Below are 26,342 nucleotides of genomic sequence, written 5' to 3' on the forward strand. Positions count from 1 at the left end.
AAATATATTTTAAGATCATGTTTAATCATCTGATTCGTCTGTACATTGCTGTTTTAGTCTGTGTTCTTCTAATTAGTGTCTACAGTGTGCCTATTGAGCCGTTTTGAGCGACGCGGGTCAAGCCCCGATCTAGCCCTTCTCTCTCACTGTCTAAGTGAATGGGTGCTGTAAAAACGACACTGCACATGCTCAGAGTATTTTTCTATTCAATGTGTGCGGCAAAAAAATAATCACCATAGGGACATTGTGAAGAGGAGACGAGCGAGAGCAGCGTATAGCGATTCAAATCAGTAAAACGGAAAGAAAATGAATGAAGTTGACCATCTACATCAGCTTTGGTAGGTTCATTTTATGTCATATCTTTTGTTGATCTTCTGTGTTTTGCCTATAGGCTATTGCTCTGCTGGATCGATTGATATTGTGACCTCTGTGATGAGTGTCTGTCTGTGCTCTCGACACATTTAGTGATGTGACTCAGTCAGATTCAGAGGTTACAGAGGCAACGCAGACAAATTATCTGCTCTTATTAGTTTCATCATGAACATCTTCAGAGAGGAGAGTGGTATTTGAAGTCTGGATGGGGGCTGGTTCCACAAAGATTGGACTAGCTCAGATCAAACAGTCTAACTTCAAAAAGGCATATCAATTCTTCAGTTGTGCAAATCTTTCCTAATAATCTGAGTGGTCTGTGCGAATGGCCTGTATTCACCCTGACACATGACACTTCAAAACACAGAAGGTTTTCTCAGGAGTTAATGGAGACCAAACCGGAGAGAAGGACATACATTTGGCGCTTTACAGAAGTTGTTTTGCCTAAAATATTTGCTAATATTGCTCAGGACCTACTTTAGGTGTTAAAAGGCAACTAAGCAAATTGGACAATATTTATAAGATGACAACATGTTTGTGTTTTTCAGCTTGCTTTAAAGATCATCTTTATCCTTGTCTTAGATCTGTATTTACAAGACAATTCTCCAATGTATTTAACAAATTAAATAGATCTGGTGTCTTTATCATAACAGATGTTTTGCCCCATTGAAGAAACAATTGCTCAACCTGAGTTCTGTTGCCAGATTAAGAATGGGGACCTCATATATACAATCATGACCAGCGACATAAAGGCAGCCAGAAATGGCAGCAGGAGGGTGATATGCACGCAACTGTTCAGGGTGACAAGTTGATAAGTCAACAGAATGAACAACCCTTAAATCAGCGTGTTTCAAACATGATGATATCTGGTGGGCAGCTCTAAAGATCTACATAAATCATAACAAAATGGAACAGACTTTCCTGCTTAAATCAACATATGATGTGGCAATTTGCACAATTTTACACTGCTGACGTGTTGTCTCTGTAACCACTAACAACGATTTCCATTTTATTTCAAAGCACTCTACCATTATCATGACCATGGCAACAGTAATTCAACATTTGTATTGGTTTATTTTGTATAACTGTCATTAGACCAGTCAAGGTGCAAACTTGTGCAACCAGCCCCCACGGTATAATTAGTGTAAATATGAGTTGGGATGTAATTATGTAAAGGAAGAGAAGCTGTATGAGTGGTCCAGTTCAGCTGTAAACTATGAGTTGGAGATATTCACACCCAGAAGTCTCTGATGTTGTTAAGCTTCACTGCCAAACTAGTTGATCCACCTGAAAATGCAGAATGGAAACAACTGTATCCGTCTTCTAAAGTCAACGATGGGTTTCGGAGTGTTTTCTTTCGCTGCTATAGTTTAGGGTTAAAAGCAGACACTCAGCAGTACACACACCAGTAGATCAGGTTAAATAGGACGTATGCGCCAGGGAAGATCATGCGAGAGGAGGTATCGATGGCGTGGGTGTTCTGGATAATCCGGAAGCCCTTCTTCTTCTTGGTCTCTGTAGGCTCGTTGTCCAGCGAGAGATGCACCACTATCCGCTCTGGTTTTTCCGATGCATCATCAGCCGCCATGGAGCCCCGTGTGTACCCCGCCAGGCTGTTGGCGTCCGCCTCGCTGTACGTTCCGTCCAGCATCATGGTTCTGCCGTGGGACATGCCACAGGTGCAGGGCAGGTTCTGAGACTGAGCAAAAGAGAGGAAAGAAATCAAGATTGATAAAGACTAATATGAATTTGAGACGTACAGCAATTCTGAAAAGGTCTCTGTACCTGTTCCCTGGCTTTTTCTCTGAGCTTACGGTCTTTACCGTCCCTCACCGTCGTCAGGTAGTTGACGGCAGCGTATTCAAGCACCGACAGGAAGACAAAGACGAAACTGACCCAGAGGTAAACGTCCACAGCTTTTATGTAGGACACCCTGGGCATGGAGGCGTTGACTCCAGTGATGATGGTGGACATGGTGAGCACCGTGGTTATACCTGAGGAACACAAAACATACAACTTCATATGAACATTTGAAAAGCAAACCACAGACATTTCTTTGGGGTGCTGCGGCTTTCCTAGGGTGGCTTCAGAACCCCCAGGTATTTTTCCTGCACCACCTATAATTCTCGAATAAGGAGGGCAAACACTAAACACAGTCGAAACTAAAATATAGGAGGAGGAGGTTCCCAGACAAAGAATGGGAATCAGTGATTGGCTATCTCTATAAACATTCTCCATATGTAGAATCTGACCATAACAGGACAAGATTTTGGTATTGGAAGCATTCTGGTTACCGTTTGTAATCTCCAAGTAGTTTTGACCAATCATGTTGGAAAGGAGTTTGGTTGCATTAAGGTGAACGACAATAGCAGAATAGTCAGAATAAATTGGCTGTGATGCTTCAGCTATCATCTGATAGCTTTTGTAGAAATTGTCTTTCAAGTCGGACCATAAACAAAGACAGGAGCTCAGAAGGAGAAGTATTTGATCGGATATCCATTATCCGTCCCTTGGATATCAGCTAGCTAGGCTTTATCGTCGTCATATCGATAGCCAATGAGTTTTGAGATTGTGAACGCACATTCACAGCTCAATCATGTTTGCGTCTTGACTCCAGCTCCATACTTAACGAGGACATGAGAATGATATTGATCGTCTCAACTCAGGAAGACAGGAAATAAGTACATTTCCCAGAATGTTGAACTTGTCTTTCAGTTTGATTCCCTCGCAGCTCTACTGTGCAAACTGGTCCATGCTCTCAGGTCACTGTGATGTGTGATGGACACAAATAATGTTTGAACAGGAAGGGTGGTCATTGTGTTGCATATCTTCTCACCTAATGAGACCCTGGCAGGGACGGCCCTGCGGTCGATCCAGAAGGACACCCAGGACAGCATGACCATCAGAGTGGCAGGAAAGTAGGTCTGCAGCAGGAAGAAGAAGATGTGGCGCCGCAGGGTGAAGTTGATGTACAGACGGTTGTACCAGCCTGGAGGAGAGAAGAAGTGAAATAAAAATAAATGTAATGTCAGAGGGTAGAACAAAAAAATGGTTTACTAAAATTCCTCGATAAACACAGAGCCAGAGGTGAAATTTCTAATCCGCACAGGATGATAGAAATGTGTATGAGTTTATAAAACCAAACCAAATAACATCGTAATAGAAACATATATCTGTATTTATGACAGCAGGGCACAGCACATCAAAGTAGCAAATGGAAGAATAAACAGGGAGGGGAGTAAAAGAAAAAAATACAGAAATATCCCAATGGTGTATTTCACACCAGTGTGGAGTTCAATCAATCAATTCATAATTCATAATATTTAATAAAGAAGTGCTAACTAATGGAAAAACGTCCTTTAACAGCTTAGTTGGAATCGGGTCTAAGATACACGTTGATGGTTTAGAAGAGAGAATCATTGAATTCAATTGTTCAAGGTTTATGGCTGAAAAGCATTCTAGTTTACTATCTAGTGTAATATTAGAACTTACGTTTCCGGGAGCTGTTGATAACACTATACTGGTCAAAGGCAAGAGGTCATTAATTTTGTTTCTAAGAGTAACAATTTTATCGTTAAAAAAGCACATAAAATCATTACTACTGAGTGCTATGGGAATAGAAGGCTCAATAGAGCTGTGGCTCTCTGTATTAATGAAGAGTAGTAAGCTGCTCTCGCTTTACGCAGTGCTTTCTTATATTCATTGAGAGTAATATGCCAAATTAAACGAGATTCTTCAAGTTTAGTGGAACGCCATATCCTTTCAAGTTTTGCTTTATTTTGCGGGTTTCGGCATTATGCCATGGAGCTAATCTATGTTGTTTTATTTTCTTCTTTTTCAAAGGAGCAACAGTGTCTAATTTTATTCGCAGCGCATCTGTAGCACTATCAACAACATGATCAATTTGGGGTGGTGTACATTTTGTATAAGTTTCCTCCCTTACATGCAGACATGCTATCGAGTTAAGTATTGGTGGAATCTCTTCCTTAAATTTGGCTATAGCACTAACAGATAGGTTTCTGCTGCAGGAACTTTTGAATAATGGTTTGTAGTCTAGTAACAGTACTTCAAAAGTTACTAAGAAATGGTCGGATAAAGCAGGATTATGCGGTTCGACCAATAGTTGATCAATTTCAATACCATAAGTCAGAACAAGGTCGAGAGTGTGATTATAACAGTGGGTTGGTTTATTTACACTCTGACGGAAACCAACAGAATCTAATATAGAGTTAAATGCAACAGTAAGGCTATTTTTATCATCGTCAGCATGAATATTAAAGTCACCTACGATAATTACTTTATCTGTTTTAAGTACCAAAGTTGATAAAAACTCAGAGAATTCTGATAATAATTCTGAATAAGGACCTGGTGCACGGTACACTGTAACAAATAAGATTTTCTAGGTCGGATGCGTAAGACTAAAAACAAGGCTTTCAAAGGAGGTATAATAAAATAAAAGACCGTACAGAACCATTTCCCAGCTCTCCTGTGCGTTCAGTGCACATCTCACTGTTTGAGTAAAACCTAGAGCAAAGCCAAACAGTCAATTTCAGTGCCTTTACATACAGTAAAGCTGCACAACGTTTAGCTCGGGGAACAACTTTTATTTAATGTACTTATATAATAAATATCTGTTATTATTTTTCAACCCCTAGTAGCACCGTGTTTCACCATGGTAACTGTTGTCAGTGTGTGCACGGGGTAACCAGGACAGTGCTTCTCTAAAGACGTTGCTGCTGAATATAAATATAATTATTTGTTTAAAACGACACTTAACTCAGCTAGGGTGGAGATAGGTTTTTTACTTCTTATTTGAATTAAAATAGGAATATGGAATGACATACAGTATATTTAATCAGCTTTTAAGACTTTGGTCAGACACCACATTATGTGCGCCATAATTGTCCTATCCCATTTCTCTTTAATATGCTGTTCCTTTCACAGCACACATTTTCACTTGTCATGGAAGTGCTGCTAATGGCATTAATGATGGCTCCACTCTATTTAAGTGTCCTAGTGAGTGACACAGAAAAGGATCCTAAAACTAATCTCCAAGTTTTAAACTAATATCTTTCATTATTGTTATTATTTACACCTGGCATTTCCACATTTGTTGTCACACGGTGAAAATATGTATTTGTTGTTTACCTTGCTCACTCAAAATAGAGAAGACTAGCAAGCTGAGTTAGACGGATAATCATCTAAGAAGTGAAGTGAGGACGCAATTTGGATTCAACACCATAGAGGGAAATATCGTAAGTAAGTTTGCTGCCTTTATCGTAAATATGTCTTAAAAATAGAAACACTTTAATTCCGCAATACAGGCATTGTGGCTTCCTGCTTTGCCTTTGTCATTTATATTCTTTTCTTTTCAAAATGCTCAATTTAAATAAGTTTGAGTTTCTTTTTTTTTTAAAGCCAAAAATCTGGAACATTGGAAATGCGAGGACACGAAAGAACAACTGATTATTCAAAAATAGAGCGATTGCAATCATAGAAGAAGAAACGTGAAGCACCACACCATCTGAGTCAGAGACAGGGAAGAGTTCAAGCAGATTGAAGATCTTCAAGTCCAAGTCAAGACCAAGTAAGTAAAATGGTGAAAAAAACATTATATCATTGTATATATGTTTAATTTAATTAAATATTTGCAAAGAAACACTGGAAGTATATGACATGCAATTGCCAGAGTGCACAAGACAGCAGGTGATATGAAAGCATGTTATGCTAAGTTCATGTCTTTTTCTTTTGCTCATCTTACTGAGGTTCAACTCCAATGCAGTTACTTCAGACTGTAATATAGGGGCCTAATGATCCTATCAGCAGTGAGCTGAAGGGCCCTACTAATTTCCCATGTGTTGACCAACTTAGTTTGTTTAAGAATATGCACAAGTAAGCATACATTTAACTGATATATTAATATTAAAAGTAGATTTTGACTAGTGGCCCCTCGACTATGCAGGATTACGGACATACAAACGGAAGTCCTTTCGATTTCCATTTATATTAACCGATTACTCAAATAACTCCATACCAAAGTCTGCATTTTTGGCCTTTGGCTAAACCAGCCTCAGATAAAACACTCCACTCAGCATTATGTGGGCAGCGTACCTGTGCTGCTGTAGAAAGCCAGTCTGGAAGAGGTGTGGAACTTCTGGATGAGGAACTGAGACAGAGAGATCCTGTCGTCGGTGCTCAGAGACTCATCACCGCTCTTCCAGTACAGCATCAGGTCTTCATCTGTGTAAGCATCTGAAGGAGAGAGCAGGGATGTAAGTGTGGCCTGTACCGATAATAACTTTACCCCTGATACTTACAAAATGAATAGGCAGTTTGGCCTTGTGGATTTATTGTTTATCAGTGCCTTTTCACTTTCCATTAGTGAACTTGATCTTTTTGAACCCTTTCAGACAGTTCTGGTTACAGACTTTTAATTCACCTCCCTACACTCCAATTGCAATTAATGTGAAGAGAACAAGTATGTAGTGTCTCTACAGGGACATGTCTCCATGCTTTAATGTTCAAAAAGCTCTTTATTTTGCTCACACTGCCTGTGCTGCAGCACCTCTTTTCACCCTCTGTCTGAAACCAGAGCCCAGTCTGCTCTGATTGGTTAGCTGGACGGCTCTGTAGTGATTGGTCAACCGCTTAGAGATGTCCCGCCCCTTAGCCTTTCACGTGTGTTGGAGCGCTAGCCAATAGAATGCTAGTGTTCAACAGTGATGTCACTATGTTACTGACAAAGGAGTCCAACGGAGACAACAAAGAGATTTTAGCATTTGCAGACCATTTACATGCACACAAACCTACAGAGCACACTACAGGAACGGGAAACTCCAAAGAGCATTATAGGCCTCTTTAACTTAAAAAACCCAGCACAAACAACACATTACAAATTATTTTACTAACAGAATTTGTTATATTTGTTTTCAAAAGATATCACACATTTGAATTTTTAGGAATGCTTTTGGCCACAATAGTTGTTTAATGATAGTCTGAAATCAACATGCTGCTGTGGATGATGTTAATTACATCTATGACCGGCACCTACCTCCTACTGACAACAACAGTAATGAATAACAATTCAGTGATTTGACTCAATGTGGTGCTGATTGAGGCAACATGCTGCACATATTCTTTGGGCCCTTTATAATTACTGGCCCTTTATTTCCCACAGCAGTAGAGTGGAGTGTGTGTGAATGCTTACAGCTCTCCAGCTCCAGCGTGCACGTCTGCGAGTCCAAAGGGAAGCGACTGAAATCCATGTTGCACGCAGCAGTCACTGTGACCCTGGGGAAACAGCAGAGTGTTAACATCACCACCAGCTCTGGGCCGGCTCCAACAACGCTGCCAAGTGGCATTTAGTCAGTGTGAAACAGCCCTGTGATGGCACATATGAGCGTGTGTGGGGGGGCTTCCTGCTGGTGTCCTCACCTCAGGCTGTACAGGACGTGACCGTCAGGGAACACCCGCAGCATGATGTTTTCAGTGGTGGTGTCGTGGATGAAGGACCTCTTGGAGTGGACGAAGAACACATCGGGCACCCAGATCTTCTTCACCAGGCGCCCATCAAAGGTCATGCTCTTGTTGGTGGTGCTGGGGAAGGCCAGCCTCTCGTCCTTCCAGTAGTGCCTCAGATACAGGGTCATGGTGAAGTCCTGAGGCAGCGGGGGAGGGGCGACAAGCACAAACAGCCTCTGGATTAAGTCGCACTACAAGGACTCACTTGCTTGCCACCTCTGGTTTTTGAAATTACTCTGGGATTACACTGGCTGCTGGATTATATAGAATGCTTATGACTAAACATACACGGGTAAGAGAAGTGCTGAACATATGCTACCTAAGCTTCCATTGGTCCTAGATTACCCTTGTCTTCTCGCCTCCTTCCCCTGTTGCTATGCAAGCCGGAGTGACCCTGTCTCTGCACTACTCAGCCCCCCCCCCCCCACACTCGGCTACAGAGATCATCCCCCATGCCACTCTCCTCATGGCATTACATAAGAGCAGATCCGTTTGGAATAATGTCTGCAGCCGCACATTGTACTCTTGGCAGCCACCATACGGCACCTTGATGTTGCGTAAAATGAGTTCAGGGGCATGTCTGAAGCTCTGAATGAGTAATCACTGTAATGTGTTATACCTTCACTCATTTATTTATTTATTTAATCGATTATTTGTTAGGGACAATGCACAGTAATGAACACTTAAAACATTAAAATGTGTCAAGCGTAACAGTGCCAGATTTAGCTTTGAGCTGTTTTAAAGTGTTGGGATTGAAGTGTTCTTGACCCCATATATATTACTGCCAGCAGATTAGCTCTATAAAACCACAATTTAATTATAATGTAGCTGAAAGCTGAATTTCATAATGCAAGACTATTGAACCTTTGAAAGAAGAAATAATTCTGTTTCTAAGAAATGAAAAGTTGAATGTATTAGCTGATGGAGTCACCACAGGCTACACTCTCACTGCTACACTCTTGTTCTGCTGTAACCTGCAGGGTATCACCGCTATGTTTGCTAGCCTTTACAAATGTGTGTAGAAATGGCTGTGTAGCTGTGTTTTTGACTCTTCTCTACTTTTGCACTGTTACAATACATTTCAGCAATTATAATTGTATTCTTCTATTTGCGACAACATTTTAAGTTAATAAATGATAATTACTAACGATTTGATTTAGATATAAATGTAGACATTTCACTAACTTCATGACTCTTCTGTGGGCTCCTGTTGTGCGTTATTTGAGCATCTATTATCTTACTGTACCACAAAACACAGAGTTATATACACCAGCAAAACCCACAGTACAGACTAGTGGTATTTTCCCTTCGTCATCAAATACAATGCACAAACTCAAACCAATATATCCTGTATATCATAGCCGGAAATATCTTCCTACTCTGTGCTGTGAAGCTTCATACAGAAACACATCAATGAGCCTCACTGCTGCACTCTGACATGTTCCTTTATTACCATGAACACATGCTGAGTTTATTTTCACTCAATCTCACACACACTGCTGCTGTAGCTGGAAATAGTCTCCACAAACATTTCTAGGCTCTGCGTATGCAGCCTTAGCGCATGTATAAATAACTGAATCAACAAAATAACATATGCATCAGTAATGGAATGAAAAAACCTACAGTGGTCGACAGGTGCAAACTCTTTACCACAAACTAACACACTTCCATTAGGAGAAATGCGCTGCAATTTCAAAACGATGCAAATATGAAAACACAAATGTGCCAAATCACATGCAAATGAAAGAAACATCTTCACCAAGTTGGCCAATTTTATAATCCCTGAACGTCACCAAGCGCTCCGGTCCCAGCTGTGTGCGTCCCCGTTTCCGTTTAGTTTTTAGCTGTGTTTGCAGTTTCAATTATGCAACATTTTTAGTAATTGCTGCACTTGTTTCGTGAAGTTTGTGATTGTTTACTAAATGCTGCGCATGTGTTGGTGAAGATGTTTCTTTATTTGCATGCACCTGTCGGCCACCGTAGAAACCTGTGCCTTTATTTCATTGCCAGTTTTGAAAGGGGGAGAAAGATAGGACGACACGTGGCAAATGGTCCCAGGCTAGATTCGAACCCTGGTTCTCTGCATGGAGAGGCATCAACACTCATCACTTTCAACACATCGGCCCACAGTGGGACTCTTTTATTAGGGACGTTTGCTTTGACACTGTTATGAAACATGAACTCTTCTGTTTGTTAGGGCTCTATCGTTCATTAGGGATAAGACACAGATAGGAAAGGACCCTTACACTTTAGTTGTTGTCTCTTAAAAAGTGTACACAAATGAGTTTCTGATGTTATATTTGCAAATCTCCTGTCAGATAGCTAGAATTCATTTTGAGTGTTTAGTTAGTTGAGCTAACTATATCACTATATGATACAAAATAGTTGTCATTCAAACTTTGTTAGGTAGATATAGACATTTACAAATTGTAGATAAAACTTTGTATCCAGGCTATCATCCTTCCTACCTTGCCACAGCCCCTTCCTCCTGATGGATTACGTTAAATGCTAGTAGTCAGCTGTTTTAGGTATACTACTGAGCTACTGTAGCAAAAATGTAAACAACTTCTTAAACTAATCCCTGCTTGAAACCATTGCATTACATTTGCAATACTACACAAATCCAGATGAAATACCTAGTTTTTAGTGAGTCCTATTAACATCGATATGTTTTGAACCCGTTTCCCTCCCAATAAAACAGCCAAGAGTGTTTGCTGCGTAACTGTTAAGCATCCTGCAGCTTTGTGATATGACATAATGTCATTAAGGGCGGCCGTCATCTGGAATCATTCATTTTTACCCCCCCTGTTCCAAAACAATTAAATACACACTGGGATTCAAATTAAATGTAATCCTTGGCTGTCCTTGGAAACGGGAGCTTACACAACATCAGGACAGCAGTTCAGATCCAATTTATGGTTCCAGGACAGAAGGTCTATTTAATTACATTAATCAACATTCAGTCTGGGTTTGAGCAAAATAAACAATTCCTACCATTGAGCTTTCATAATCTGATTCTGATTATCCAACTGAAAACAACATCTGAATGACTCAAAGTTCATCTGCCAGTACAAAGCAGAGAAGCCTTCTGATGCAGTGTCAGAACACAGTTAACCGCAGAAAACTTTAAATATAGGAATAATCTATATTCCGGCTCTGATCTTCAGTCACAAACTGGGACTGAGAAGGGTGTTCCCACAATCTGAGTCACTGTTGCTCATGTGTCCATCCTCACGCTGCTAATGGAGAACGTTCCTGCTCATTAGCCTCCGTGTCTGAGTGGAGCTGCTCCATGTGTTGGAGCAGTAGGAGCTCCATTGTTGAAGTCAGCAACTTTACTGAATCTGTCACAGATTAACTGCTACATGCGCTACCAGAGACATAATCCGCTGGGATAGTAGCAGTAATAATGACATCATATTTTGTACATCCTGTATAATCTCCTTACTTTGAGGTTTCTGTTGGTCTTTGCGTCTAAGACAGAATGACTAATTCTGTAGTTTAACATCACAACTCAATGTGTATTCCAATAAGTGTCTGCAGATTTCAATTATTTTTGCAGATTACATCTACTACATTATTTGTAATCCATTTCCCCCATAATCTTACATATGGCGTTCAACACATTTAAGCCACTTACCATGTCCACCTCTGATATGCTGTCCAAGCTCTCCACCTGGACATCCACTCCAACAGGGACAGCTGGACCTGCAGAGGAACACCACACAGATGACAGTTTCTGACCATAAAGAGTGCCTCAGACACTTTGAAACATACAAACAAAGTGTGGAATTGGATCCAAGACTTGAAGAATAAGAAGAACCTAAAGTACAGGAGTGTATAATTACTGTTATTGTCAAAGATGACTTTGATGCCTCAAGGAAGCTGGGTGACGTAGTAGAAAGAGAGACAGAGTCCTCAGACTGCTGTTCATGTCTCATGTGCGACCAAAAGTCCACGCTGACTCATCTGAAGCTACTTTTGTTATGTAACATACTAACTTAATAAGAAACATACTTATTCAAACCAATAATCAAGATATATTCTTCACCAACCGTGTTCATAGGCTAAACAGGTTCTGCACTGCAGGCTCTGACCAGGGCCGGACATTTGTATAATGATATATAAACAATGTTTTTAAAATCTTAAAGAGGCCCTATTATGCTCTTTGGGGTCTCCCTTTCCTGTAGTGTGTTATATACGTTTTTCTGAATGGTCTGCAAAGGCTAAGATCCCTGTGTTCCCTCCAGAGGGAGTTTCTCTTCCAGTTTCTCTTCTCCTCTTGTGTCTGAACTGACACTCTGAGGAAGAACAGACATTCGATGCAAACATGTTATTGGATTTGAGTAGAGAAATTATTTCACACACTGTGCAAATAACAAGATGGAATATATTGCTAAGCCACAACTAATTAGTCTTTAATTACAAAAAATGTCATTAAACAGAACACAATATTCTCATAGCTGTTCATATCTGATTGAGGGGATTATTGAAGTGCCCAGTTTGGGATTTACATTTAGATGGAAGAGTGTACTAGTACCCTTCTCATCAATAGCTAAACAGATTCACACAGCCTTCTGCCCCTGGTGTATTAAAGGCACATTGCCCGCTGTAATACTGTTAATCTGAGCAGCGTGACGTAACCGGTGGCAAAGCTGCTACCTGGGATGAAGGATATCAGCTCATGTCCGCTTCCAGCTGTCGGCAGAGTGTCCTCCCTACTCTTACTCACACCATATGCCACACATCACGTGCCAGATCCAGCAGAGCCTGAGCTCCTGACATGTTGCCTCATGGGAGAGAACAGCAGACACCTGCTGAGAGGGGGGGCACAGGGGGCCACAAGGGGGCCACAAGGGGTACAAGGGGCCACAGGCAGAACCCATTCTGCGCGGATCTCAAGACACAGAAGAGGGGAAAAAAAGACTCTCCAGAAGAGGGATGTAGCCAAAGACGGCAAAAGTACACCTATCCTTCACCAAAGTAGAAGTACAGATACTCATGTTTAAAAATACTCTGGTAAAAGTTGAAGTGCTGACTAAACTTATTGAGTAAAAGTAAAGAAGTATGGGCTTTGAAATGTACTTAAGTAAAAAGTAGCCAAGCCAAGAGTCAAGCTGGTAACTGGACCTCACTTTATATTAATAGAACATTAAAAAGCTTCTAGTTCAAATTGTAATACGGTTATTGTCATATAAACACCCATTGTTTTTTCTGTATGACATTATGGTGAAATAGGCGTGCGATGATAATAATGATGTTTTGAAAATGTATAAAGGACAGGTATTTGTGAAAAGAAATGTGAGGAGTAAAAGTAAAAAGTGAATAAATAGTCAAAAATAAATAGTGGAGTAAAGTACTGACACAAGGAAAATCGACTTCAGTACAGTAACGAAGTATTTGTACTTCACTACTTGGGACCTCTGGATGTAGCTGAGAGTTTCCAGTGCTTCAAGAGTTGGCAGATTAAGGCTGAAGAAGTGAGGCTCATGTGTTCAGGCTGGACGATCACTGAGATGTCCTGCGTGTGGGTCCGCCGGAAGATTTCCATTTGCTATTTTGAGCTGACAGCATCAGCGAATTATTCCACGTCACTGATTATCAGATGAGACCAACGAATGCGTCACAGCCCAGCCCCGCATCATAACTCCTTTTGGCCCTTTCTCAGTAGCACTTCCTGTTTCAAATGGGACATGAAGCACACTGAGAAAACTGAAACGTGACATTAATTAAATGTATTATGTCAACAGATTTCACATAACTGTATTAAGTTGAACCTATTTAAACGTAATAGTATTGCTTTCAACTAACCTAATACATGTGGAATCTGTTGACATAATACATTTAATTAAAGTCACGTTTCAGTTTTTTCAGAGTGAGTCAGCCAGTGTTCTCCCCCTGACCTCACAGTGCCACAAACAGGAAGACTGAGTATCATCTAGCCCATAATAAGTCCAGCTGAAAATGTATGAACAGGCTGTTTATGGGCAACATGCAGAAAAACCATATTGATAGTTTCACAGTTCTGCTTTCCTGAGAGCCAACGGCTTCATTTAACAACACTCACTCTTTAAAACGGAGTTATGGCCAAAGCACAGACGCGAAAACAAAGCACATAATCCATATGCATTCACAGTGTGCCATAACAACAACAGGTCAGGGTTTATTTAAGTACTGAATATTTGATCAGGCTAATTATTTGAGTCGCTGTGTATAGACTTTCATTTCTCCCTGTGGAGGAAAATTCATAATGTGTTTAATTAAGAAAGTTACAGTTGTAGGCTACATAATGATCATTAATCTAAAGATGTCAGTGTGGGGGGGGGGGGGGTTTAGGTGGGTTGGGGGGGCGACCATTCATTCTGATGGTTACCAGCAGATGTTCAGGCATATTAAAGCCTAAAATTAGGCAATGGGGGAATATTCTCCTTGTGGCAGCAGTTTCCTGAGTTTTTCATCCCTTTTTTATAACTTAGCTAATCTAATGAATATTGTGTTTATGAGCATGCATGTAGCGAAGAAAACTCGAAATAAAGGGCCAGTTCCCCCAAGCAAGTTAGTATTCTTCCATTCAACACCTGGGGAGAAAGGGAGCTACTTTCAATGTATCTACTTTTATACCGCAGACAGCACCTGGCAGCTTTATCATCATTTAACTCTAATAAATAACCCATTCCCAGTACTCCCCTCCTGGAAGTTTGCAGTGTGGGAAATTCATTTTTGGTAATTACAAGAACAATTTGTAGTGAATATTTCATGGACTGGGTCACAGAATGATGTCATAATCATTGGTCCGATAATTTCTGGTAGAACTGGGACTTAGTGCTACACTCTCTAACAGGTTGGCCCTTAGATAAATCAGACCAACATGAAAAATGAAGCTGGTGCTTCCAGGGCCCCCGGAGGCCCCGGGCAGCTCTGCTATACAAATACTTCTGTGTTTACGTGTCCAGGTTTAAGATTTAAGATGTCTGCTTCTAAACAATGGAGGTGAAGATATGTTTTGTTTGTGGTTCTCACAGCACAGGACATTTAATATAGATATATTGAATATGGGTTGATAAAACAGCCTTTGGGGGTCCGTGTTCCTTCATTTCCTGTCCCCTTTACACTGTCCACTATCTAATAAAGGCATCAAATACCCTCAAAATATGATTTAGAAAACAGCCTTAAGTTTTCAGTAGTTTGGGAAGAGATTGAAATATAAATATGAGTCAGAATGTGAAGTACTGAGTTCAGAACTCTGAGAGACATGAAAGCTGAATCCTCTGCAGGATGTGAGCAAACGTCTGTCAGTAATATCTCTCAATCATATTGACTTCTCTCTAACTTTTAATTATTTTCTTGTAAAACACTGGACATTTTAAAGTCTTCTCCCTTCACATATTACAATTGAGCCAAAAAGGAAAAAGCAGATCTTTAGTGGATCTGCTCACAAGTCATGTCTTCACCGAAGCTTTAACCATGTGAGGATGCTCATATGAAGATATTTAATATTCCAGTTATTGTTTGTATCATTTTTAATTAAGAAGACACAAGCCATACAGGTTCAGAGCCACTGATGTAGGGAACAGAGTGACTAAACAAGATGTTGATTACAGGCACGGTCAATATGATGATTAGTTGATTTATTGATTGGTCAATAGACAGAAACAATTATTAGAAACTATTTACATCATGGATTCAATAATGGAGTTCCTTCTCATTTGGATTTTAGTCAAACAAAACAAGACATTTGAAGTCCTCGTGATTGCCATTTGAAAGAGGGTGGACCATCTTTTGACATTTCGTAGAAAATCTGAGCAGATTTGGCTGTTAAGAGTTAAGACCATACATTCACTTCAATGTTGTTCCAAACTTTAGCTTGAAACATTTTAATTAGTTTGTCTCTGTTTCTTTCAAATCAACATGCTAACTTGGCCTCATGACAGTAGAATGGGAAGGGTCTGCTAGCATTAGCCACCATTAGCTAGTGGTCACACCAGACCGAGTGAGACTGTAGCATCAAAACAAAAATCATTAGTGTACTGAACAAGGGCCGTTTTTCTGATTTCACTTTTGAATGGCAAGGGGAATAATTAGTTACATCTTGTTTATTTAAATGTGTGCTGAAGATAATTAAAGGTGGGGTAGGTAAGTTTGAGAAACCGGCTCGAGATACACTTTTTGTTATATTCCATGGAATGCTCTTAACATCCCGATAGCAATGAATATATTAAATGCTTTGACAATAAATACATACAAAAATGTCATCTGTGGAAGCCGTGGTACTGTAAAAAGCACGACCAATCATTTTAGCCGGCCCGGCTAAAATAACTGGATGGCCTACCTGCCTGTCAGCCTTCCATCTGTGCACAAACTTATCTCGTGCCCTCATTGGTCATGTGCGCGTTCGTGTGTGTTGGAGGAGGGGCTCTATAAGGAAGTGGCAGATTTTCTCCAGTTGTGTATTTTCAAATTCTAGCGATCTCGAGCTGGTTTCTCAAACTAACCTACCCTACCTTTAAATGACCAGGGAAATCTTTCAAAAGTGGATTCAAGTACTCACATTGGCACACTCAGAAATGCAAGATATCTGCAATTTTCCAGGTGGCCACCAATTATGGCTTGTAAATGTCATTTTTTGTCCGTAACTACACTTTAACTTGACCTATTGAAATGATCTTGGTGAAAAATCATACATTTCTGACCACGTAGAAGCCAAATTCAGATGCCAGGAGTTACTAGTCTTCGTAATAGTGTAGTTAATTGTCCCAAATGCTTTCTAAAAAGCTTCATATTTAAAGATGTTGTGTTTAAAATGACACACTCTGAAAGGTTTCTAAATAGTAATACTTTTGAAAGATTTGTACAGCTATCTGCAGCACTAAATGGCACAGGCTAGCTTTAAGGTTTGCTGGACACATGCACCTGTCCATCATCCTCCACACATCACAGCTGATCCTGGAACATAACAAATAATCTTGTATATTTTTACTGAAAGTCAAATGTCTCACATTAAAGCTGCACTTTCAGGGAGTCTAATTGGTTCATTACCTCTGAGACACTTTAGCCTATGGAATTGTCCTTGTGTTATGTAGATATGGGGGCGGGGGGGGGAGCAACACCCTATCCATTCCACCTAATGAATCTGGACTGCTCCTCTTTTCATGGATTAGCAGCTGTAATCCACAGCTGGCTACATTAGACGGCATTACACAATATAGGGCTGGAGAGAAACCCAAGTGAGAGGATGCTTTGGTTGAAAAGAGGGGGAAACATGCTGCGTCTTAAATGCAAATATGACTTATGCATGACAGGTGAGGCTGATTTTAAACCCGAGGCAGACACGAAGGAGGAGCTCTGTAAATAGATGTTCCCAGGAAACTAGATGTGATGACAAATCTTCCATCTGCAGCTTCCTGTGTGTTTGATTTGTGGGGCAGCTCTAATTGGGATAACATTCAAACTCCACCTGCACACTGTTGATAATACACACACCCTGCACTGCTGCTCTCTGAGGCACGCTGTAGATTCTTAACAAAGCAATTAACATTTCTCTTTTCAATATCTTTGTTCTTCGGAATATGGAATCACAACAAAGCGGTTATTGTGTTTATTTTGTACAATAACATTCTCCACACTCTGGATTTGTCTGATTGTGACCTGGGAATTCCCTCCGTCCCTACACTGACATCCCTTTTGGCACGTAAAAGCGTCTTTTTTGATAACGTTCCTGTAAGAGGCTTTCATTAGTAACACTGCAGTCGCTCCTTTTGAAGCCAGGAGGAAGCACAGCAGCTGCACACACACTTTTCTCCTCAGCCAAATGAACGCATGGCAGTCTCACAGGCAGCAGCAGCTTACACCAGTCAGCTTTTGATGGTGTTTGAATAAGACGATCACATTCCTCTTCTTCTGCTGTAAAAGCTGCCTGTGCCTGCAAATAAAGGCTGACAGACGCAGGACAAAAAGCGCTCCTCAGTGGGACCCAAACTCCCATCTGTGGCGCCTCTGTCGTCCCAACGGGGCGTGAAATTCACTGCGGGACATTTCATTTAGCTCGCCACCTCCTCCTGTGCTGAAACAGGACCCGTTTAGGCTAAATACCAGTTAATGGGATACTTTGGTTCAACAAATAAGCTTCTTATTTTTAATTGCTTCCCCAAATCCCAGCAGCGGTACCATTGTCGTGACATTCAAGGTGTAAAGCAAGGACACACACGACCCCCCTGCTGACTTCTGCTGACTGATCAGGGTCACTGCTGGAAGATACAAACAATCAGAAGTGACAAATAATGGCCTCAGAATTAATCTTTCTACTCCATCGCCTCCGCTCAGCCCTGCGTCACAATGTGTTTACAGTGTAACCTGCTGAGGGTTTCTTCCTCTTTGTTAGCTCGAGGCTGTGAGCTCCACATCGCCTATTTCTGTTCTCTTTAGGTTTGGCAGTGGAACAGAAGAGAAGAAGTGGGAAAAACAAACCTGCCGCCCCTTTTTTCATCAGTTTGACATCAACATTCACTACACACTCCAAATGAATCCTGTTGGTGTGTGCCATCACTCAGAACACACCCTTCACTGGGAACCTCTTTAGAATTATCGTTCGACGTGCACTGTAGTCTGATGGAGAATTCAAACAAAACTCATTCATTTGGTTCAGAAAAGAGCTGGTTTGGGTTCAAATGAGTTGGTTTGCCGAGTAACTGTAGTAAAATGTTAAGTTATATGAGTACGGCGGCTTGGGCTCATGGAGTGAATGGGCGTCTACCAATCAGAGGGGCCGATCGATCTCTAGCCCCTGTGGTCAACAAGTCCTTGGGCAAGATACTTAACCCCAGAATGCTCCCACGGTATTAAAGAGGACACATCCTGCTGATGTTCAGGTGTATATCAGTATGTAGTGTCTCTACTTTAAAGAGTCCTCTCCTGCTGATGTTCAGGTGTATATCAGTATGTAGTGTCTCTACTTTAAAGAGTCCTCTCCTGCTGATGTTCAGGTGTATATCAGTATGTAGTGTCTCTACTTTAAAGAGTCCTCTCCTGCTGATGTTCAGGTGTATATCAGTATGTAGTGTCTCTACTTTAAAGAGTCCTCTTCTGCTGATGTTCAGGTGTATATCAGTATGTAGTGTCTCTACTTTAAAGAGTCCTCTCCTGCTGATGTTCAGGTGTATATCAGTATGTAGTGTCTCTACTTTAAAGAGTCCTCTCCTGCTGATGTTCAGGTGTATATCAGTATGTAGTGTCTCTACTTTAAAGAGTCCTCTCCTGCTGATGTTCAGGTGTATATCAGTATGTAGTGTCTCTACTTTAAAGAGTCCTCTCCTGCTGATGTTCAGGTGTATATCAGTATGTAGTGTCTCTACTTTAAAGAGTCCTCTCCTGCTGATGTTCAGGTGTATATCAGTATGTAGTGTCTCTACTTTAAAGAGTCCTCTCCTGCTGATGTTCAGGTGTATATCAGTATGTAGTGTCTCTACTTTAAAGAGTCCTCTCCTGCTGATGTTCAGGTGTATATCAGTATGTAGTGTCTCTACTTTAAAGAGTCCTCTCCTGCTGATGTTCAGGTGTATATCAGTATGTAGTGTCTCTACTTTAAAGAGTCCTCTCCTGCTGATGTTCAGGTGTATATCAGTATGTAGTGTCTCTACTTTAAAGAGTCCTCTCCTGCTGATGTTCAGGTGTATATCAGTATGTAGTGTCTCTACTTTAAAGAGTCCTCTCCTGCTGATGTTCAGGTGTATATCAGTATGTAGTGTCTCTACTTTAAAGAGTCCTCTCCTGCTGATGTTCAGGTGTATATCAGTATGTAGTGTCTCTACTTTAAAGAGTCCTCTCCTGCTGATGTTCAGGTGTATATCAGTATGTAGTGTCTCTACTTTAAAGAGTCCTCTCCTGCTGATGTTCAGGTGTATATCAGTATGTAGTGTCTCTACTTTAAAGAGTCCTCTCCTGCTGATGTTCAGGTGTATATCAGTATGTAGTGTCTCTACTTTAAAGAGTCCTCTCCTGCTGATGTTCAGGTGTATATCAGTATGTAGTGTCTCTACTTTAAAGAGTCCTCTCCTGCTGATGTTCAGGTGTATATCAGTATGTAGTGTCTCTACTTTAAAGAGTCCTCTCCTGCTGATGTTCAGGTGTATATCAGTATGTAGTGTCTCTACTTTAAAGAGTCCTCTCCTGCTGATGTTCAGGTGTATATCAGTATGTAGTGTCTCTACTTTAAAGAGTCCTCTCCTGCTGATGTTCAGGTGTATATCAGTATGTAGTGTCTCTACTTTAAAGAGTCCTCTCCTGCTGATGTTCAGGTGTATATCAGTATGTAGTGTCTCTACTTTAAAGAGTCCTCTCCTGCTGATGTTCAGGTGTATATCAGTATGTAGTGTCTCTACTTTAAAGAGTCCTCTCCTGCTGATGTTCAGGTGTATATCAGTATTGTAGTGTCTCTACTTTAAAGAGTCCTCTCCTGCTGATGTTCAGGTGTATATCAGTATGTAGTGTCTCTACTTTAAAGAGTCCTCTCCTGCTGATGTTCAGGTGTATATCAGTATGTAGTGTCTCTACTTTAAAGAGTCCTCTCCTGCTGATGTTCAGGTGTATATCAGTATGTAGTGTCTCTACTTTAAAGAGTCCTCTCCTGCTGATGTTCAGGTGTATATCAGTATGTAGTGTCTCTACTTTAAAGAGTCCTCTCCTGCTGATGTTCAGGTGTATATCAGTATGTAGTGTCTCTACTTTAAAGAGTCCTCTCCTGCTGATGTTCAGGTGTATATCAGTATGTAGTGTCTCTACTTTAAAGAGTCCTCTCCTGCTGATGTTCAGGTGTATATCAGTATGTAGTGTCTCTACTTTAAAGAGTCCTCTCCTGCTGATGTTCAGGTGTATATCAGTATGTAGTGTCTCTACTTTAAAGAGTCCTCTCCTGCTGATGTTCAGGTGTATATCAGTATGTAGTGTCTCTACTTTAAAGAGTCCTCTCCTGCTGATGTTCAGGTGTATATCAGTATGTAGTGTCTCTACTTTAAAGAGTCCTCTCCTGCTGATGTTCAGGTGTATATCAGTATGTAGTGTCTCTACTTTAAAGAGTCCTCTCCTGCTGATGTTCAGGTGTATATCAGTATGTAGTGTCTCTACTTTAAAGAGTCCTCTCCTGCTGATGTTCAGGTGTATATCAGTATGTAGTGTCTCTACTTTAAAGAATCCTCTCCTGCTGATGTTCAGGTGTATATCAGTATGTAGTGTCTCTACTTTAAAGAGTCCTCTCCTGCTGATGTTCAGGTGTATATCAGTATGTAGTGTCTCTACTTTAAAGAGTCCTCTCCTGCTGATGTTCAGGTGTATATCAGTATGTAGTGTCTCTACTTTAAAGAGTCCTCTCCTGCTGATGTTCAGGTGTATATCAGTATGTAGTGTCTCTACTTTAAAGAGTCCTCTCCTGCTGATGTTCAGGTGTATATCAGTATGTAGTGTCCTCTACTTTAAAGAATCCTCTCCTGCTGATGTTCAGGTGTATATCAGTATGTAGTGTCTCTACTTTAAAGAGTCCTCTCCTGCTGATGTTCAGGTGTATATCAGTATGTAGTGTCTCTACTTTAAAGAGTCCTCTCCTGCTGATGTTCAGGTGTATATCAGTATGCAACCTGGGCGTTTATGGAGTGAGAGTGTGTTGTCTTTGCAGACCATTTACCTGCACAAAAACCTATAGAACACAAAAAAGCATATTAAGGCCTCTTTAAAGTGTGTTTAAGTTGCTTTTGAAATAAGTGTTAGCTAAATATAGCTTAAATATATATATATATATGTTATGTACATGACATAAACACCTGACATACGTGATAAAGGTTAACTTTGGTATTTAAGTTAAGGAAAGGATAACATTTACTTTTGGTTTCATCGGAGCTCAAGGGTTAAAGTCCAGTGTTTGTTAGACCCCCCCTCCCCCCACAGCCCACACCCTCCTACACACTCTGTTGCTCTTTATATTACATCACCTGGCTTCTTGCTTCACTCCCATCATAATAACCAAGGCAGTACTGCACATGGAGGTGGAGCCTCTGACCCAGCTGCAGGGTTCTGAAGGGAGAACTTGTCTCTCATGGAGCTCAGAGATCTCACCTGCGAAGGCCGGCCTCATGGTGAAGTCATGTTCATCAATACGCAGAAGATGGCTGGTCTTCAGCTTTTTGGATTTGGTTCCATCAGCAACTTTCTTGGACAGAGGACTGGCAGCAGGCAGGAGGACAGAGAGGAGAGTGTCATTAGAGTTACTAATTTCAAGAGGACATTGTTGGGGACTGTTTTCAGGGGCCAATTAATGCACATTTGGTGCTCTATTAAGGGACGGCGTGTGTGGGATTGAGTGAAGATCAACAGTGTGTGTGTTCATGGTAATAAACAAATATGACACGCAGTGAAGAACACTGATGTGTGTTTAATAATTTGGCACAGAAGGCGAGGAGATATCAGGCTTTCTATAAGAGACATTCATTTTTACTTTTGGTCTGCACATGGGATTTGAACCCTTTAAAAAAGAAACACACAGAACATCAGCAGACTACTTTATACCAGGGTTAAGGGGCGGTGTATTTGGTAAGACAACAGAACAATGTAACCTTAGAAAAAGAAGAAACCAAGATATTTAATATCAAACATCTGTCTTTTGCTCAGAGATTTTATTTATAGGAAAAGCTGCCCTTCACTCAGCATATTCAGGCAGCAGCCTATACACCAACACTGAAACACATGAGCACACACTACAGTTTAAAAAAGCAGAAATAAAATCTGAGCTGAAAATGCATAATGTATCTACAGTTTAATACACACAGTTAAGCTCACACACACTATATTATGAACATATAATGTTCACCAACTGAATTAAAACCAGAACAAATGAAGCAAAGAAAGTGAACACCATAAAGCAGATTCAGGCAGTAGGCGTATTCACACTTAACGTATTATCCTACAGAACAGTACAGCACAGAGAAGAGATAACATCTGATGCTTTACAACAAACACTAGATGATCTTTTAAGTTTTTAGTAACATTGTAATACTGATAGTAATCCACCATTTTAGAAATGTAACAGTAATCTGATTACATTATTAATTGTAAGGGAATACAGTTACTTTTCTTTTTGTATCATAATTATGTAATCCATTACTCCCCAAGCCTGGTTTATACTAACAAGAGAGCAGCGAGGGAAGGGTGAGGGCAAACTAAGTTATCTCATTTACAGATGTCAAGCCCACTGATATTATTTGAAATAGAACTGTAATTAAAATTAAAATGTTACTGTTATTGCATTGTACTCCCTGAAAGATAAATATTGATACGGTTGTAGTGTTCTGTAAATGAACATTTACATGCTGATCCTGAAGGGGTCAGAATATGTGCTGAACTGTATGAAGTTGTGCTGAATCAATGGGTTGTTAAATCAATTACCAGAAAGCAAAACGGCCCAAAAATAATCTGGTTCTAGCTTCTCAACACTGATTTAGCTCTTATTCTGAGTATTTGATGACAGTAGATGAAATATATTAGAGTTTTGGACTGTTGGCTGAAAAATAAATCCAATTTGAAGAGGTCCATTTGGGTTCTGGGAAAGTCAAAGACCAACGACATTGAGTAGAGACCGATATTTGGAGAAAATAATAGATTAACCAGGACCCATTTAAAAAATGGAATAAAGCAATGCAGGTGGTAAAATAGCCAAATACTTTAAAATCCAAGTTTTGCTGGTATTATGAATTCATGCTACATCAGAATAAATCTGGCTGCTGCTGAGGGATGTTTGATCCTATTTGAAATGACAGAAGTGTGACAGTCGGGGAAAATCGCAGCCACACAACAGGCTCAAAGAGAATATCCCTCCACTCCTCAGTCTCTGTGTTCAGAGTCCCTGAAGGCAGGCCTAATAAAGAATTAACCTGAAATAACTTACTTATCTGAGGGAAGGGTGGTATTTGCTGTCGTGATTGTGAACCGGCTCAGTGGAGGGCTGATTTTAGGCACCGTTTGATTTATTCCCACTTATATGTTTTCGTTTTGAAAAGCATAGATAAAGCTGTTTCCAACAACCTCACTGAGGAGGGATTTCGGCTGAAAAAGGAACAGGAACCGCTCCTGGCCATGCTCACAAATGTTGACATTCTGGATGGAAACTAAGTGAAGGGAAAATCCACAAAGCTGCTGCATCATCTGAATCTGAACTGTCCCCTTCTCTGTGCTCTCAAGCTGTGCTGATTGGTCCATGGCACCGAGTCGTGCGTAAATGTGACATCTCGGGTGGAATCAGAAGTGATTCACCTCGCTTTGCCCTATGCTGTTCCTGACGGGCACATTTAAGTTAAAGAGTAAAATAAAGAATGTTTCAGTACTCACGTGCCGGGCTTGTGACTCTCTGCCGGCGCGGACCAGCGCTTTTTCCGACTCCGGTGTTTCCTGCACTCCCCGAGCAGGATCAGACACAAAACTATGAAGAGAATCCTAGCGTAGCACGGCATGGTGAGTTCAAAAGTCCCGCAGCGAGTCGGTGAGTGACGCCTTCGGTTCACGTGCAGGAAGCTCTGTGCACGGTACCATCTTCCTGTCAGGGGCAGGAGGAGAGAGTGCGGGTCGGAGGACGGAGAAACCAGTGCACCGGCTGCTGTGGGGGGGAGACGGGATGGGAAAGTCTGATGCGCGCTCTGATTGGTCTTCAGCCTCCAGAGGAGCTGTTTCTGGCTCAGGCGCGCGCAGCATCAGCACCAAATGCAGCGCGCATCTAAAAAGAAAGAAAACAAAAAAACAACAACATGCCCCCCCCCCCCCTCACTTGAAGTGTTTTTGATCTCAAGAGATTACAAAGTAATATCCAGTCCCAATTCCAATCCAGCCGTTCCCCCCCCCCCCCCCCCCCCACTTAGTCACAGAGTGAACTCCGTCTGTAGTCTCAGCCTCACTCCATCCTGGAGGTGGAGGGTTAGGCGGCTGCATATGTGAAAAACCACATAGCCCCAGAATAATTGCAACAAAAAGTTCCTACACAGTTTTGTGTAGTATTAAGTGTCCTTAAAAACTAAAAAGTCTACCAAGATCTGACCACTAGAAATGTGTAATTTTCAAGATGGCGTCAAATGTGGCCAACAATTCCTTAGAATACCCTAACTCCTTAATAATTTCCTAATAATCCTAAAGTCATTTTTTTGTCTCACTCTCACCCTATTTTTTGGGGCCTATAAATCCACTGGACGTGTCCAAATTTCAATAATATGATTACATTATTGTGAAATCCAATCATTTGGATGTGTGAATCTATTAAAACCCTCTGAAAGGGCCACCTATTTCTAGTACACTCAGTTCCTTAATATTTAATAAGTACCATTTAGTTTTTCTCTTACTGTAACAAGGCTTCATGATATCTAGGTGTGAATACATCAGCTTCGGGATGAACTCCCCTCTCTCCAAGGGGGCTAATTGTCACTAGAGTTTCGTATCATTATGTCACGGAAGAATTATAAAGAATAACAGGAATAACACAATCATTTTTGTTGGTAAACCTCTTCTCATTTGTTTTTTGCAAACAGTCCCCGTGAACAATACGCTCAGATAAACCCGGCTACCGTTTTATGGACTACATGGGTTCATTTGATGAAAGAAAACAATACAATGTAAAACTTCAAGTTGTTAAAATCTGTACAACAATAATAAATTAAAACTGCGGTCACAGTCGTGCGCAGTTGTTGGCCTGTAATTATTCATTACGGTTGCGTCTAGGTTATGCTTTTTTAGGAGCGGTTTAATTACTGCAGTTTTCAGGGCCTGTGGAAATACACCCGAGTGGAAAGACTTGTTTACTATGAAGTAGATCTGAGGCCAAGCAATGAAAAACATTTTTGAAAAATCCTGTCAGAATAATAATGAGGCTACAGGAGGAGGATTTCAGATGTTGAATAATGTGTTCCAGGTCTTTAGTATTTATCAGACGGAATTGTGTCATGGTGTCTGAATTGACTTTAGGTGGACACAGGGACAACACATTTGCTGTACCTGATACAGAGGCACTGACTGCTTGTCTAATTTTCATGATTTTGTCAGTGAAGAAGGAGGCAAATTCATTGCAGGCCCTGGTGGATAGAAATTGTGAGGCTACTGACACTGGGGGGTTAGTTAATCTGTCGACGGTAGCAAACAAGGCACGTGCGTTGTTTTTATTTTTGGTAATGATGTCAGAGAAGAAAGATTGTCGGGCCTTTTTTATTTCCTGATTATAGAAGCAGAGTCTCTCTTTATATATTTGCAAGTGAACTTGAAGATTTGTTTTTCTCCACCTGCGTTCAGCTTTTCTGCACTCAGTTTTTGCTGTTCTCACGGACATGGTTTTTCTCCATGGAGATATTTTCTTGCTAGATACATCCTTTTTGTGTGTGTGTGTGTGTGTGTGTGTGTGTGTGTGTGTGTGTGTGTGTGTGTGTGTGTGTGTGTGTGTGTGT

The 26,342-nt window shown here is 40.8% G+C and overlaps 1 protein-coding gene across 1 annotated transcript; it reads right to left on the reverse strand.

The window, feature by feature from the left end:
- Positions 1–1,752: 1,752 nt before the first annotated feature.
- LOC117498510 (gamma-aminobutyric acid receptor subunit rho-2-like) lies at positions 1,753–24,490 on the reverse strand. Its single transcript, XM_034150654.1, has 9 exons — positions 24,253–24,490; positions 21,988–22,094; positions 11,531–11,598; positions 7,804–8,027; positions 7,577–7,659; positions 6,481–6,621; positions 3,206–3,358; positions 2,155–2,363; positions 1,753–2,062 (listed from the first exon to the last, which is right to left on the reverse strand). The coding sequence occupies exons 1-9, from the start codon at positions 24,372–24,374 to the stop codon at positions 1,760–1,762; spliced, it is 1,410 nt and encodes a 469-aa protein (XP_034006545.1). The 5' UTR covers positions 24,375–24,490; the 3' UTR covers positions 1,753–1,759.
- Positions 24,491–26,342: the final 1,852 nt, after the last annotated feature.

The sequence above is a fragment of the Trematomus bernacchii genome, unplaced genomic scaffold (genome assembly GCF_902827165.1).
Source record: "Trematomus bernacchii unplaced genomic scaffold, fTreBer1.1, whole genome shotgun sequence".
NCBI lineage: Eukaryota > Metazoa > Chordata > Actinopteri > Perciformes > Nototheniidae > Trematomus > Trematomus bernacchii.

Bases quoted from the DNA above. Each gene is read 5' to 3' on its own strand.
- LOC117498510 (XM_034150654.1), bottom strand. From the start codon at position 24,374: ATGCCGTGCTACGCTAGGATTCTCTTCATAGTTTTGTGTCTGATCCTG. The intron at 11,599-21,987 runs GTGAGATCTCTG...GTTCCTCTGCAG, and splicing joins CATGAGGCCGGCCTTCGCAG to GTCCAGCTGTCCCTGTTGGA. The intron at 3,359-6,480 runs GTACGCTGCCCA...TCTCTCCTCCAG, and splicing joins GGCTTTCTACAGCAGCACAG to GCTGGTACAACCGTCTGTAC.